This window comes from Geotrypetes seraphini, chromosome 16 (genome assembly GCF_902459505.1).
Source record: "Geotrypetes seraphini chromosome 16, aGeoSer1.1, whole genome shotgun sequence".
Taxonomy (NCBI): domain Eukaryota; kingdom Metazoa; phylum Chordata; class Amphibia; order Gymnophiona; family Dermophiidae; genus Geotrypetes; species Geotrypetes seraphini.
In genome coordinates this window covers 11274886-11289967 of record NC_047099.1, presented here as the reverse complement: position 1 = coordinate 11289967, position 15082 = coordinate 11274886, and the positions used below count along the sequence as shown (strand labels likewise).

At 46.1% G+C, this 15082-nt stretch overlaps 1 protein-coding gene across 2 annotated transcripts in view; it reads right to left on the bottom strand.

Moving 5' to 3' along the window:
* The window catches only part of TEP1 (telomerase associated protein 1), a 72361-nt gene that overhangs the window by 31978 nt on the left and 25301 nt on the right, over window positions 1–15082 (bottom strand). For both annotated transcript variants that reach the window (XM_033923801.1, XM_033923800.1), the window contains exons 22-37: window positions 14571–14684; window positions 14284–14401; window positions 12077–12265; window positions 10991–11187; window positions 10736–10889; window positions 9469–9648; window positions 9300–9392; window positions 7986–8118; window positions 6770–6929; window positions 5987–6123; window positions 5723–5811; window positions 4630–4744; window positions 2457–2733; window positions 1184–1301; window positions 658–782; window positions 448–547 (exon numbers count right to left, since the gene is read on the bottom strand). In XM_033923801.1, the coding sequence (XP_033779692.1) occupies window positions 448–547; window positions 658–782; window positions 1184–1301; window positions 2457–2733; window positions 4630–4744; window positions 5723–5811; window positions 5987–6123; window positions 6770–6929; window positions 7986–8118; window positions 9300–9392; window positions 9469–9648; window positions 10736–10889; window positions 10991–11187; window positions 12077–12265; window positions 14284–14401; window positions 14571–14684 (2299 nt within the window). The remainder of the gene's footprint in view (window positions 1–447; window positions 548–657; window positions 783–1183; window positions 1302–2456; window positions 2734–4629; window positions 4745–5722; window positions 5812–5986; window positions 6124–6769; window positions 6930–7985; window positions 8119–9299; window positions 9393–9468; window positions 9649–10735; window positions 10890–10990; window positions 11188–12076; window positions 12266–14283; window positions 14402–14570; window positions 14685–15082) is intronic.

Sequence of the window (15082 nt, the reverse complement as noted above, 5' to 3'; positions counted from 1 at the left end):
ATGATGTGGCACCTCCTTTTGACAGGTGCCGCTTACGACACATGACCTTACCAAAAAGCTTTACAAATAGGCCCAGATTTCAGCGCCTAAAAGGGTCCTTAGGTTGTTTATATCAAGCTGGTATGCAAGAGAGTCAATCGGTTGCCCGTTTGTAAGCAAATATTGCTTGTTTCTGCTTTGGATGTTATGTGTTGCTTTGGCAATGATAAAGAGAAGGACGCATAAGCCGTGCAGGACTTCCCTAAATATATCAATCCTGGATAAAGTCTATTTTGATTGGGCCTGTGAATTAATTTACCCAGAGACAAGGCTGGTGACTGAGAATTTCCCAGACTCTACAGATGGGAACCTGCCTTGAACTGTTCCCAAAGGGATCCCAACATAGGTTTTCATAGTTTCTGTGCCCCATTGGCTCCTGGGAATACCCAGAGAGAAGCCCCCTCTCACCTTCAAGTGATGGTCCAAGGAAACAGACACAAGAAGCTTTCCATCTGGACTCAGGGCACAGCTGGTGATATCCCTCCGGTGAGCCTCTATTAGGAATAGCCTGAGGGCAGCAGAAGGATTAATAAAGAAATATGTTCCCCTACCATCCATTACCCTCTCCTCCTGAATGACACTCACTTCCCCCCCCTTTACAGACAGCTACTGCATTACCTGCATCCATCCCGGGTGTTCCACATCTCCAGTTTGCCGTCAAAGGAGGCCGTGCAGAGAGATCCTTCTGAGAGGAAGATGCAGGCCGAGATTCCATCGCAGCTGGTAGCCAGAGATCTCACTTCCTGCAGGGGGAGAGGGAGTTAAATACAACAGTCGAGAATGACACGGGGACAAATTTGTCCCTGTCCCCACAGGAACTCAATTTACCCGTCATTGTCCCTATCCCATTCCTGTAAGCTCTGTCTTAACCGTACAAGCCTCAAACACACAAGCCTCAAACACTTATAATTTTCAAGTGTTTGAGGCGTGTGCAGATGAGGACGGAGCTTGCAGGAATGGGGCAGGGATAGGAAAAGAACTTGCGGGGATGGGAAAATGAGTTCCCGCGGGGACAAGGAAAAATTTGTCCCCTATGTCATTCTCTACACAATTGTTCTCACAATAGGGTTACACCCTTGTGTGTCCTGTACTCCCCCCACCCAAACAATCCCATGCTGGGACCTTCCCACCCTTCTTGCCCTACCTGTCCACTCTCTAGGTCTAGAAGATACAGGGAGCCTTCGCTGGTTCCCACTGCAGCAGTGCGTCCGGAGGTGGAGATGCCGACACAAGAGGGGGTGGATGGGATGGGCATCACCTTGCTGAAATTTTAAAATAAATTAGTGTTATAAAGAGAAAGTAAGATACTGAAATTAATCATAAAGTGTTTAAAAGGTTATTAAAAACACTAGTCTTTAAGCCCATTACATTAACGGGTGCTAGAATAGATGTGTATGTTTGTCTTTCTTTCTTTCTCTCTCTCTCCTTGGCCGCTGTCTGTTTTTTTTTTTCTTTCAATCTCTCTCCCTGGCCCCCTGTCCTTCTGTGGGTCTCTTTCACTCCCACCTACCTGTCTTTCAGCGTGTGTGTCTCTATTTATGTCAGTCTGTCAATTATCGTGCCCCTTCTCCCACCTACCTTTTTTTTTTTTTTTAAATCACGCGTTGTGTTGGGAAGGGCAATCGGCACACAGTAACCGCTACTGGATAAACTACCACTCGTAGCAAATCGTCATGCTCGCACGCTCCAAATGTGCATGCTTTAAAATTTCTCTGCCAGCCACAGAGCTATGGATCACACAGGTAGGAGTGCGCATGTGTGCTTAGGGTTTTATTATTAGTGATACTTTTTTCAACAGGCTTTTGGGATTGATCCCTCTCCGAATGATCATATTCATTAATTTGAGAGGTTCGCAGGCAACTGACCTACTATTTAATTTTATTTTGTGGATGGGTTTGAATGTATCTTAGATATGAACGGGGAGACTGGGTCTTTTCTTTATATTATGGAGTTCTTTTCAGTTTTTATTTATATAAATTTAATGTACTCCGCCGAGAACTTTTGCAAGATTTGGCGGACTATCACATTTTAATAAACATAAACATTTAGGGCTCCTTTTACAAAGACACACTAGAGTGCCGCACGCACTAGCCGCTACCCCCTCCTTTTGAGAAGGCGGTAGATTTCCGGCTAGCGTGCGCTTTGTAAAAGGACCCCTTAGTGATTCTGAGCCCGGAGAGAAAAAACATGCAGGAAGGACGAGTGACTCTCCCAGGGTCAGTGAGAGAGCCAGGGACTGGAATGGAGACAAAACTTACCCAAGACCATGCAAAACGCACCTCGACAGCTAATCTGGATTAGGAAGGACAGACCAGGTGTTTCAGTTCTGCTTCCAGCACTGAACAGGGAGAGAACCAGGATTGAAGCGACCTAGCCCCCGACACCCTGTAAGTTCTCTGTAGCCAGCCCTTACCCACCTGTTAACCTTCCGCAGGGTCGACGGCTTGTTTACCCATTTCATTAATCGAAGTCCTCTGCCTTGTTTCAGAAGCCCAACACTGCCTTTACCCAGGAGCTTCTGGGCCTGCTGGCAAACAGGAGAGGCCTCCGGCTCATTGAGGACCTGCTGGAGGAACAACACGGGATAGCGGCACAGCAGGGTGACATTACGCTGGACAAACTCCCAATAGACTTCCACATCCGAGGCAGGGGGTGGAAATTCCCCGCGATCAGCGTCAACTGTTGTAGAGGCGGCTGAGAGAGACAAGAAACAGCACAGAATTATTTCAACAAGCTCTGCAGATTAGAGCGGTTTCAGGATAGCTTTAAAAATCTTGTTATTTCCACATGATATTTTAGAGGGGCCACTGCATAACTTCTCCTCACTTAAAGGCAGATGGTGGGATGGATGTGGATGTTAAAAGAGGGTCAATATTTCAGCCAGAGAGGGAGAAATAACTCTTGTTTAGTGCTAGAATATACCCTAAATAAAATCTGGGCCGTTACAGATAGGAAAGGGGGTTGGGATATAAATAGACTGATAATTTTTGGAAGGGTTTGGAGGTAGGTAGGGTGATTACGTATGTTAACTTTCCAGTGGTACATAAAAATGTTAAATAAAACAAGCTGCTTCCAAAATGCTTTTAAAACACGCTTCCTGTCCCCACAGGAGTGGCTCTATGTCTACTTTGGAACTGACATCACTGTCAGGTTCCGCTTCCAAGATGGCCGCCTCCATAAAAGATAACACCTTAAAGGGACCAGTCAATTACATTGCAAGCCAACGGCGGCTCCAGATCACCCAAATCAGGCTATTCAGCCAGGCCTGGCTTTACCACCACTGTGTCCTCAGCCCTCTAATTCCTACTTTTTTTCTGGAAAATTCCTTAGGGGTTTTGACGCAATGGCCAAAGCTTGGAAATTATTTATTTATTTAGTCGAATTTCTAGCCCGTCCTCCCAGAAAAGCCCAGAACGGGTTACAAGTTTACATACACAGTAGAAGGTTTAGCAACAAGATTACAACTTCATATACAGCAGATAAACAGAACAACTGCTTGTCCTGGATCTGTAGCATGGAACGTTGCTACTCCTTGGGTTTTGGCCAGGTACTAGTGACCTGGATTGGCCACCGTGAGAACGGGCTACTGGGCTTGATGGACCATTGGAATGACCCAGTAAGACTATTCTTATGTTCTTATGTTAACTAATCCAAAGGATGAAGAGCAGTAAGAGAAATTCCTATGTGCATGTGTTGGGTACTGGGCACAGTAGCATGGCAAACGATGGGCAACAAGGATGCAAATTCACATACAAGATGTTCAGAAGAGCAGATTAAAGGGAAGAACAGCAGCAGAGGGATAATTCTTATGTACTGTATGGAGAGGAGAATACAAGATTTGGGGGCTGAGCACAGTATTCCATATACCCCCTCCCGGACTCTGCTTTCCACTACTCAAAACCTATTTTCTGTCCCTTCTGTTTGCAAACTATTTCTCGATTCCATCCGCAAAACCATTTTTTTTTTTTCAGTTGTTGCCCCACGGTATGGAACACCCTTCCGTCAGATCTTAGACAAGAAGCAGCTCTTGAAAAATTCAAATGTAAAGTTCGACTCCATTCTCTCAGACCCTTAACAGCTTCTTTGCAGTCGGCAGTACCGAACCGGAATGCTTCCTTCGAAACGACCCCCAACCTAGGGTGCTAAAGCCCTTCCGCTTCTTCCCTCCCTTTTACATTTTATTTTTTCATTGTATTTAAGCTCTTACCATTTCCCATTTTCCCTTTTTATTCCAGTAAGTCTATATGTTCTGTCCTCACCCCCTTTTTTATTTTGAACTTTATATCTTATGTTAAAGAATATTCTGATAACTGTAAACCGTTTAAGCATCTTTCTGATCAACGGTATATCAAAGATTAAATAAACTTGGAAGCATGGCAACCGAGAGGCCCTATATGTAAAGCAGCTAGAATTACAATACCTTTGAAGCATAGGACAGATTTTAGCATTTATGGTTTGGGCGATAAGATCTTGCTTAGTTCCACCGAGTGTGCGCCTCAATTACAGGGTTCTCTGCAAATGAATTATTAAAAAAACAGGTGGGGGGGAGAGGACAAATGGCCTGGTGGCAGCGACAGCGGAGACACTCACAGTACAGACTGTACCCCTTGCAGAGCTGGGGGAGCTGACCAAGCTCAGTGTGAAGAGACAGGAAGCGCAGGTCTGTCAGAAGCATACCCAAGAGGTCCTTGTGTCCACAGTGCACCTAAAAACACACCACCCCGAAGGAGAGGAGGAAAGGAAGAATTAGATACCTACTCAGGTGGAGACTTCACCTGGGACAAGTCATTCAAAGAAGCCCTAACAGCAGTATTTTATACTTGTATATGATTTGAACAGCAACCCGTCAAAAGCACCCCGACAATTCCGCGCACAACAACTTCCCGTCTAATTCGCCCCAACGGTGGGATACTATTTTGTCCTTTTGAGGGGGGTGGGTGGGAGGGAGGGGGAACCTAGTGTTAAGGTAAGGCTTGCATCATGATTACGGGAACCCTTTACATAAGTGGATATCTGGAAGGCCCTGATTTGCTCAGACTCCTCAGGCCCTGTCCCTTGGGAGGGGCTTGAGGCGCCTCAAGCCCCTCCCAGGGATGGGGCCTGAGGAGTCTGAGCAAATCAGGGCCTTCCAGATATCCTCTTATGCCAGATTCAGTCATGGGGTGCAACTGTGTGTGCATTTATCGGAGCGCAGTTGTCGTGCGTGGATTTGTCGGTGTACCCCACCAAGGACATTTGGACCGAGCTGTTAATACAAATTATACAATCAATCACTCCTGAGGCAGAGGTGACACCATACACGAAAAAACCCAGGCATGAAGCCTGAAGTGCAATCTTTGTCCCAAGTCTGAAAATTACCCTAACTAGGTCCAGACAATATGCAGATGATGTCTTCACTATTTTTTCTAGTTCTTTTGGAGATTGGAGGACCAGCAAAACTCAGTAGAATCTCTCCTTTTCCTGGTCTGATAGCTATTTCCTTTCCTCATGAGATGTTTTACCATTTCTAAAGCCTTTGAAAAACTAAGCCTCATTTGCACCCGCTGTTATTAATCTAAATAAATTGGAGTTTGGCGCCGATTGTCATCAATCTATGTAATATTGCTGGTACTGCTGACATCATTCCCTGGTGGTTTGTGACGTCAAGGTCTTTGTTAAGTCACAACCTTTCCTTATTACTCACCAAATGATACGGCAAGGCACAAAGGGAGTCAGCATCCGGATTTCCGGTGGGGTCCTCGCACAGGGGGTCAGAACTCCTCCAGAAGTAAGCTTGGCAGGACCAAAAATGAGGAAAAATAGAGAAAGTATTTTAAAAATCCAAAATTTTTTTAAAAAAACCTTCATGAATCTCTGCCGTCCCCCGTAGCAACCAGGGACAGAGGGCCACAGATTGCGTAAGTATCAGTGTGTCTCATTGGGAGGTTCGAGAAGAGGAAGGTCTTACTTGCAAGGAAGAGGTGAACTTCAGCCTTGAGGCCTGGCCTCCCCAGATACCGCTGTTCCATTGCATCACGTAGCAAAGACCCAGATAGCTGCAGCCGGGGGTCACTGGCACGTGAGGGGGCTCGGAGCCCCAGCATACTGAAGAGGACAAAGATATTTTATTTTATTTTTATGTTCAAAATGTATAACCCACTTGAATCTAAGCGGTATGCAAACATCATACATGCACAAATTATAAACACAGACAAAGCATCATAAAATACTACAAATAACTTAACTTAGGGCTGCTTTTACTAAGGCGCGCTAGACCTTAACGCCAGCATTGAGCTGGCCTTAGTTCTAGAAGCGTAGCGCGCGGTAAAACACTAGCACACCTTAGTAAAAGGAACCCTTAATCTTTCCAAATTTCCTTAATGCCAAAATTTAATGAAATCTAGATAAATCAAAGCTCACTGAATTTACAGAAAGGCGTCCACAAATAGTTGTGTTTTAATAATTTCTTAAATGACATACGATCTTTAAATAATCTCATTGTTCCTGGGATGGAATTCCAGAGGGGTTTTTTTTATCAGCAATGGAGAAGATAGATATTTTAGATTTCACATAATGAATCTATCTTCCTTTAAAAGAAAGCAAAAACATGGAGGACCCCAGGAACTACTGTCAGGGCCCAGTCCAATCAGCACGCAAACAACAATACAGTTTCTTTAATTTTTATCCCAGTGCACGCTGGGACTTGTAGTCCAGCCGTTCTTTAACCCTTCTCCCCACCACTCCATCTTACCACTGCAAGCTTCTCAGGAGATAAGAGAAAGCCGCCATGGACAGTGCTGCCTCCTGCCGCTCCATGGCTCTCAGCACCTCCTCCCAGGCCAGAGGGCGGGAATGAGAGGCAAGTTTCACCTGGGCACACAACATGACATATAGATCGCACTCCCTCAGGCCTGTCGCAAGGAGAGAAGGCAAAGGGGCATCAGTGGCTTGAGAGAAATTGACAGATTTATTTATAAAATTTCTATACTATTTAAAACTAAACGGTTTACATGATTTACATGAGGGAGTCTCCAAAGTCCCTCCTCAAAGGCCGAATCCAGTCAGGTTTTCGGGATTTCCCCAATGAATATGCATTGAAAGCAGTATATGCAAATAGATCTCATGCATATTCATTGGGGAAATCCTGAAAACCTGACTGATTCGGCCCTCGAGGAGGGACTTTGAAGACCCCTGATTTACATACATAAAATTGTAAAAAAACATATAATTAAACAAATAATCCTCAGGAAACATATCCATAAAATAACACAAAAAAACTTATTCAAAGAGTCATGAGTGATTCTGCAATCAACACAAAAAAAATATTGTTTAGAAAAATGAGTCACACTAAATTATCATCAAGTGGCTAAAACACAAGAAGATATCCACCTTGATATAAAGGAGAAATACTTAAGGATCTCAAGCGCTCACAGAAATTTTGAAGGTGATAGAAAAATGAGTCTACAAACAATTGCGTCAAGTAATTTTCTAAAACTATCCTTTTCACAGCATTTTCGTATTTGCACAACAGAAGGTCATTTTACCAGTCTCCACATGCTTCGGGTTAGCATTTGTTTTTGGTAGAGCTAAATTCTCAGAACGTAACGATCTATTTGGTAGATAATTAAGACATGCTGTTCTTGAACAATTCAGGTATGGTTCCATACAAGAATTGATGGCAAATCATGACTACTTTATACTGTATCCTAAAAACAAGTGGTAACCAGTGCAATCGTTGGAGAAAAGGTGAAATGTGATCATACTTCGATAATCCCATTATCAGTCTTGCTGTTGCGTTTTAAGTAACTTGCAATGCCTTGCGAGGAATAAGGCATTGCAGTACTCAAGTCTCGACAAAACCATAGCCTGAACAACTGTGCGAAAATCAAAGGGTTTTATTCGATGCAGTAAATGCGTTGGAGCAGAAGGCACAAGGACATGAACTTACCCCCTTCTCCCCCCCTTACCAGTGCGAGAGAGGAGGAGGGCACTCAGTGCCAGCATTACAGTCTCTGTGCCATGTTCCTGCTCCAGACTTCCCAGTATGTGCTGCAGCAGAGGTGGGAGTGTGGCTGGGAATCTCTGAATCCTCCCCGAGACCTTAGAGAGGGAGAGACGGGAAGGACAGTGGGTATGGCTCCTAACTCTTTTCACCTTGGCTTCTGCATCCCCAATCCTATATGTCATGTGGTCGGCAACATGGCAACTAGGCTTCAATGCTAAAAAGTGTAAGGTAATGCACCTGGGTAAGAGAAACCCGCACAGAACTTACATACTAAATGGTGAGACCTTGGCCAGGACCACGACGGAACGTGATCTAGGGGTGATCATTAGTGATGACATGAAGGTTGCAAATCAAGTGGAGAAAGCTACCTCCAGGGCAAGGCAAGTGATGGGTTGTATCCGTAGAGGTTTTGTCAGCAGGAGACCTGAAGTTATGATGCCGCTGTACAGGTCCATGGTGAGGCCTCACTTGGAGTATTGCGTTCAATTCTGGAGACCACACTACCGGAAGGATGTGCTGAGAATTGAGTCGGTTCAGCGAATGGCCACTAAGATGGTCTTGGGGCTCAAGGATCTCACGTATGAAGAAAGACTGAATAAACTGAGGCTGTACTCACTTGAGGAACGAAGAGAGAGGGGTGATATGATTGATACTTCACGGGCCGTATCGAGTCGGAAGAAGATATCTTCTACCTCATGGGACCCTCGACCACCAGGGGGCATCCGCTGAAAATCAGGGGAGGGAAGTTCCATAGCGACTCCAGAAAATACTTCTTCACTGAAAGAGTGGTGGATCATTGGAACAAACTCCCACTGCAGGTGATTGAGGCCAACAGCGTGTCGGACTTTAAGAGAAGATGGGATATTCACATGGGATCCCTAGGGGAGTGAAACCAGAGGGCGGGTATTTGGAATGGGCAGACTTGGTGGGCTATAGCCCTTTTCTGCCGTCTTTTTCTATGTTTCTATGTCTGTCTGTCCAAGTTAGATTGTAAGCTCTTCCAAGCAGGGATCATCTTATAAATGTAAAAATGTACGCCTTTCAGACTACTGAAAGAACGGAGATGGCAAATGAAGAGATTTTTTAAAACCCCAAAATTAACACATGCAGGGTTACGAGTAAGCTTTCACGACACTTGCATAAAGAACTGTCTGGAGATAGCTTTAGCGAAAGATTAAACGGGGAAAGATCTAGAACTAACGCTAAACAGTTTGTTGCAGCGGTGGGATGTCTGTCCCACAGAGGGGAGCCTGCTTGAGACGGCAGTGGAATTTACCTTTTCATACACAGCAAATGCTCGGAGGTCTTCACTGGCTAGCTTCAGGTAGAGCGGCTTCTGGGAGCCTTTCTTAATTAGCAGCAAACGCATCTTAAAGAAAAAAACACAGCATGAGAGAGAAACACACATGCACACACACACATCCACCACCAGTTATTAGTAATACCTGGTTATTGAACGCAGACTCTTCCAGCTTCTTCCCGTAGACGGCCAGTGTTTGCCGCACTATTTCTGCCCTGTCCAAGGGCTCCAGGGGCCCCAGCAGGAGGGTGCTGACATCACAGCGCCTCATGAGGGAACACTGCAGTGAAGAACCCTCATCCAGACTCAGCACCAGCTGCACTCGCTACACAGAGGTACAGACAATAGTAACATGTCAAAACCACAAACAAGCTACAGCACAGACTACAGACCCATGGGCTCCTGGTGTGCAAATCCCTGGGACTAGGGTTACCAGCCGTCCTTTTTAGAGGATTATCCGGGTGCCCGGATGGACTTTCCAAACCTGGCAGTTTGTCAGGGTTTTGGAAAGCCCCGCCGTGTCTGGAGGGCCTCTGAGCATGCACAGATGACATCACACACATTTGTGTATGCTCGGAGGCCCTCCAGACCCGGCAGGAAAGGAGAGACGAGGCTGTGTGGGGGCGGGGCTAGGGCAGAACAGGGCGGGGCTATGCATCCAGGATTTTACCTGGGACAGTCACTTGAGTTCTAATCTCCCCGTTTTCCAACCTCTATTTGAATAAGAACAACATTGTTTCCCTTTTCTTCTAGAATGATTCCTGCACTGAGAATGTGCTACCGGGTACCAGAGGTGACTGCGTGATTTTCTTGAACAGGATTGGCCAATCAGGAAGGGAAAGGGGATTTGATATACTGCCTCTCTGTGGTTACAATCAAAGCGGTTTACATATTATATACAGGTACTTATGTTGTAGCTGGGACAATGGAGAGTTAAGTGGAGTGCAGGATGCGGCCTAGTGGTTAGAGCTGCTGCCTTGATCCTGGCCTTCTCCTTGCGACTCTGGGTAAGTCACTGCCCCCCCTCCGTTGCACCAGCTACCACAGTTAAGATTGTGAGCCTGCCGGGACTGATGGGGAAAAATACTTAAAAAGTACCCGATTACTGTTCAATGAATTGTAAACTGCTTTGGGTGAATCTCTTCATGAAAAAGGCAGTTAGTAAGTCTAAAATGATAAATAAATAAGCGACTTCGTCAGAGTTGGCTGCAGCGGGAATCGAACCACTGCGCTAAGCTACTACTCCATCGAGTGTGGCCTGCATTGTGCCTGCCCAGCACTATGTAACCCATCACCGTTCCTCTGAGCGCCATCTTACAGTAGAGCCTTACTCAGATCAAATTACATTCCCTGGAGAAGAGGACTGAATCGGAAGCCCAACAGGTGAATTCGAAGAGGTTTCCTGCACCTACCCGTGGCAGAAATTCCGGGATCCAATCAGAGCTGGGCTCACCGCTCTCACCACACAAACAATCGGCTCCATCCACGAGCAGCGTTAGGCTCTGACTCCCCCGCAGGGATTGGGAGACCAGCTGCAGCAAGTATTCAAATTCACGCACCAAACCCCTTTGGATAAGGGCAGAGAGAGAGAGGGAGAAGGGGTATTATACTGCAGGGACCAAGGGTTGAAGACGCAGAGGGGATAGTCAGGGGTAGCCATTCCTCACCTGTGCGACCTGGGAACCTCCCCCTCTCTCTTAAGGCACTTGTTCAGCAGACTGCAAATCCTTGTCAGCATCAAAACGACATTCCTGGCGTCTGGTTTAGCATCGACAAAGTGGAAAATGACATTACAGGAAGGGGCAGAGTCCAGAGGTCTTTTTGTCTCCTCAATCGTACATCTCAGCTTGTGTGCCAGGGCAGCCTATGAAAGATGAAACGTTACACAGACATATAGTCAGAGGAAGGCAACACAATGTTGCAGAACAGGGAAGCAAGACTAAGGCTGGCAGGAGCTTCAGGGGCGGGGTGGGGGGACAGCACCAAAGCAGCTGAAATCAAGCCAAACAAGACCTGCCAGCCACAAACTCAGAGAGCCATCGAGCGTGCACATTTACCTGCAAATCAAAAGTTCATGAGTCTGCATGGAATTATTGGAGGATGACCATGACTGCAGAGTTTAATTACAAAACTTGTGAGGTAGTGTTGGGGGGGGGGGGGGAGCCAAGGATTAGGGACTTGAAAATTGGGTTCCGTAACAACTGAGCGCAGGACAAAAGCGCTCCAACAAAGGCACGCCAACAATTGCGTGCAGGACATATGCATGCCACCGCTCCTGCCACTTTAAAGCATTACCGGTAGCGCTCTGAGGGGGGCATGGGGGTAACCCCCCAGTATATGTACAAGTTTTCGTACTCCTGGGGGGGGTTGGGGGGTTGAACCCCCCCAGTACGCTGAAAACTTCCGTTTTCGGTGGCCGGGAGTCTTTCAGTGTAATGGGGGGCAGTTTCCCCCCCCCCAACAGTAGGAGCATGAGAACTTGTACATGTAGTGTGTGGGGGGGTTCCCCCCCTCACACCCCCACACAGCGCTAACGGTACGGCTTGAAAGCTTCATGCATACATCCTGTGCGCAATTGTCGGCACGGGATTGTCAGTGTGCCAAAGTCTGGCATGCTTTGACGGGTCACCGAAAATTGAGGGGGTAGGATAAGGCTAGAAGTTCACCTGGAGAATTTAATACTCGTGCACCAGTTTATCAGTTGCCCTGGAGTGAAGAGACAGGGCTGGTGTGAGATGTTGCCTCTTACTCACTATGAAGACTGTTTTTCCCTCGCTGGGGCCTCCACTCACGAGGAACAGTCTCCCTCCTTGGGCCTGTCCTGGCCACCTCTCCCCATCGTCCAGACTGAGAAGCTGTTTCTTCCTGGCACAGAACTGGCGCTGCTGGTACTCCTGGTAGGCTTCCTGTATCATCTCTTCCTCATCTTCCATAGGCTGTTCCTAGGGAAGGGGGTGGAGGCAACGGATGAGGAGATGCTGTGCAAACCTATAGTTCAAGTTCAATTGATTTGATAAAACCGAGGTTAAAATCTCAGTGGTTTAAAATAAAAAGAGAACGAGGGGGTGAAGGCAAACAAACGATATACCAACTGGACAGACGTGTCTTGCAATATTAGGAAAGGAAATTAGGATGAGTTGCATTTGAGTAGTGGAATAGAGATGGGGCGAGAAGCATAGGGTAAAAATATAACCATTTATGATTGCTGCCTGTGCCTTTTGAGTATAAAATGCCACTCAGTCTATGCCATATGCTTTATTGTCATGTCTATATTGTAAATTATTGTCATGTCTATATTGTAATTTATGTAAATTATGTCATCTCTGTCTTGTCTCGATTGTTATGGATGTACTTTGCAACCCGTTCTGGGCTCCTTTGGGAGGACAGGCTAAAAAATTGAATAAATAAATAAATATAAGCAGAAAGCCAGAGAAAAGAAGTTGTATCTCAAGTCTCAAGAGTGAGCTGTCTGTGCAGAGATAGTGAAGCAGAGAAATCTAAAGAGTCATGAGCAGAACGCCAGAGAAAAAAACAAGATGCCTTTAATGTGTCTTGAATGTCAGGAATGGACTTTCAGGGCGGAGATGGTAAGGTAAAGAATGCCAGAGATCGAAAATGAGGAGTTCTTCTGGTGCAGCCGAGCACTGAGCTCCAGGAATGTAAATTTCAGGCCCTTCATCGAGGTTATATTTCCCAGAAGCAGGCTTTTTCACTTTGGGTGTGCCTCTACCGCTACGTTTTTGAAATGCCACCGGGTTGATAATTCTCTAGCGCATGGTCTTTGGTCCTGTGCAGTTATTGCTGCCTTTTGGCTGGAGGTCTGTTGTTATTTGCAGACCCTGGTGGGTTATACTCTTCCTTTGCAGGTTGAAGGGATCCTCTTTTTGGCTCAGGGTTATCTGGCTGGGCTCTCTGCGGGTGATTCGTTACTTATCCACAAGGGCTATATAGTGGGTAAGAAATTTATTCTAAATCATTGGCTTCAAGACTCCCCACCCACCACTTGGTATTGGCGCAATAAATTCCATCTTCTTATGGTCTGGGAATCCTTGTCAGCTCGGTTTTCTCGACATGGTAGTAAGATCTTCTTGTCCGTTTGGGCGTCTTCTTTGGATACTTTACCCCCTCCGATTAAAAGCCAAGTAATCAACCGATTGCAGAAGCCAGTAGTACCCATGTTGCCAGTGGGTTAAGGGTGGGACGGGTGGGTGGGGGGGCTTTTTTCTGTAGGGTGGGGTTTGGCCCAGTTCGGGAATAAGAACCCAAGCTGGACTCTGAAGGTCCCCGCTTGTTCTGGGGTTAATTGTTTCGTGTTCTGTATATTGCAAATGCTGTATCAGCTGCTTTGTTTGTCTGTATTTTGTCGATTCAATAAACAGTTTGGGGGGAAAAAATGAGGAGTTCCGGCGAACATCAAGGAATAATTGTTGAAATGAAGTAACGGCTAATAACTGTTGTTGGGATGATCGAAGAACCTCTCTGCACCTAGGGCACAGCATTGAGGCCTACTTAAGACGAGAGTTCAAATCCCACTCTCAATGATCTCAACACCAAGGAGACCAAGACTTGGAGACTTTATGACCAACGGAATTAACTTGTACAGCCCTGTGTATGCTGATGGCAGGCTGAATCCAAAAATCTATGCATCCTGAACTTCCCATGACAAAACTCTGCTGTTCCCATCCCACCTCCCAAGCAAAGGCTTCTTAAAAGAGCATCAATTTTGGATATCCAGGGAGGAGGAGAACAAAGAGGCAGCATAGGAATGTTCTCTCATTTTGCCTGATGTATTCCCCCCAGCAGCATCTAGAGGCAAAGACTGATACTGCAGTCAATTTTTAAGTGAAAACCTCCAGCAGAAACTAGTGGCAAAGACAGGTATTGCAGACCCACAAAGCATTTGCATTTTCTTTTTAAAAGATCACAAGTATACAGGAAAGTAGAGATTAAAGGGACACACCTTAATAAAGTTCTTCTCTATGGCCTCCCAGATGTCCTGAAGTACCATGGTTCCAAATACATCTAGTTCTTTGACAAAGGGTTTCCCATCAGCAACGCCTCCCCACTGACAAGAGTACCTAAGAGACAGCCAAGCAGCTCATTATGTAAGGCAGATCTAGGAGAGAAGCTTGCTCTCCTCCCACTTCCCAGTCTCATAAATGTCCCAGATGAGCTCCCCTTTTCTTTGTCCTACTGGGGCCCTGGAGAGCTCACATTGAGGGGGACAATCTCACTGGTAAGCCTTACCTCCTGCATGTGGTCTGCTTCAGCTCTGCCACCTGGCTCGTCAGCTCTGTCATTTTCCTCTCTGCATCCAACGATTCTGCAGCAAAATCCTTCTGCCAGCGGTCCGGCACAGATCTGAATTGAGAACCGGAAATTTACCACACTCCAAAATACTGCAGCTTCCCAACAGTTGTGTAACATGTTGTATTCACTATTTAGTTCCTTGTGCCTCAGTTCTAATCCCCGACTCTGTCATCAGCTCTCAAGGTGTGACCCTGAGGGAGTTGCTGTATTGCTTCTGCCTGAGTTCTAGTCCCCAGTTTTGTCATTGATACTCATTGTGTGACCCTGAGGGAGTCGCTGTATTGCTTCTGCCTGAGTTCTAATCTCTGGTTCTGTCATTGACTCTCAGGGTGTGACCCCGAGGGAGTCACTGTACTGCCTCTGCCTGATTTCTAATTCCCAGTTCTGTCACTGACCCTGAGGGAGTCACTGCATTGAGTTTTAATCCCCAGTTCTGCTATTGACTCTTA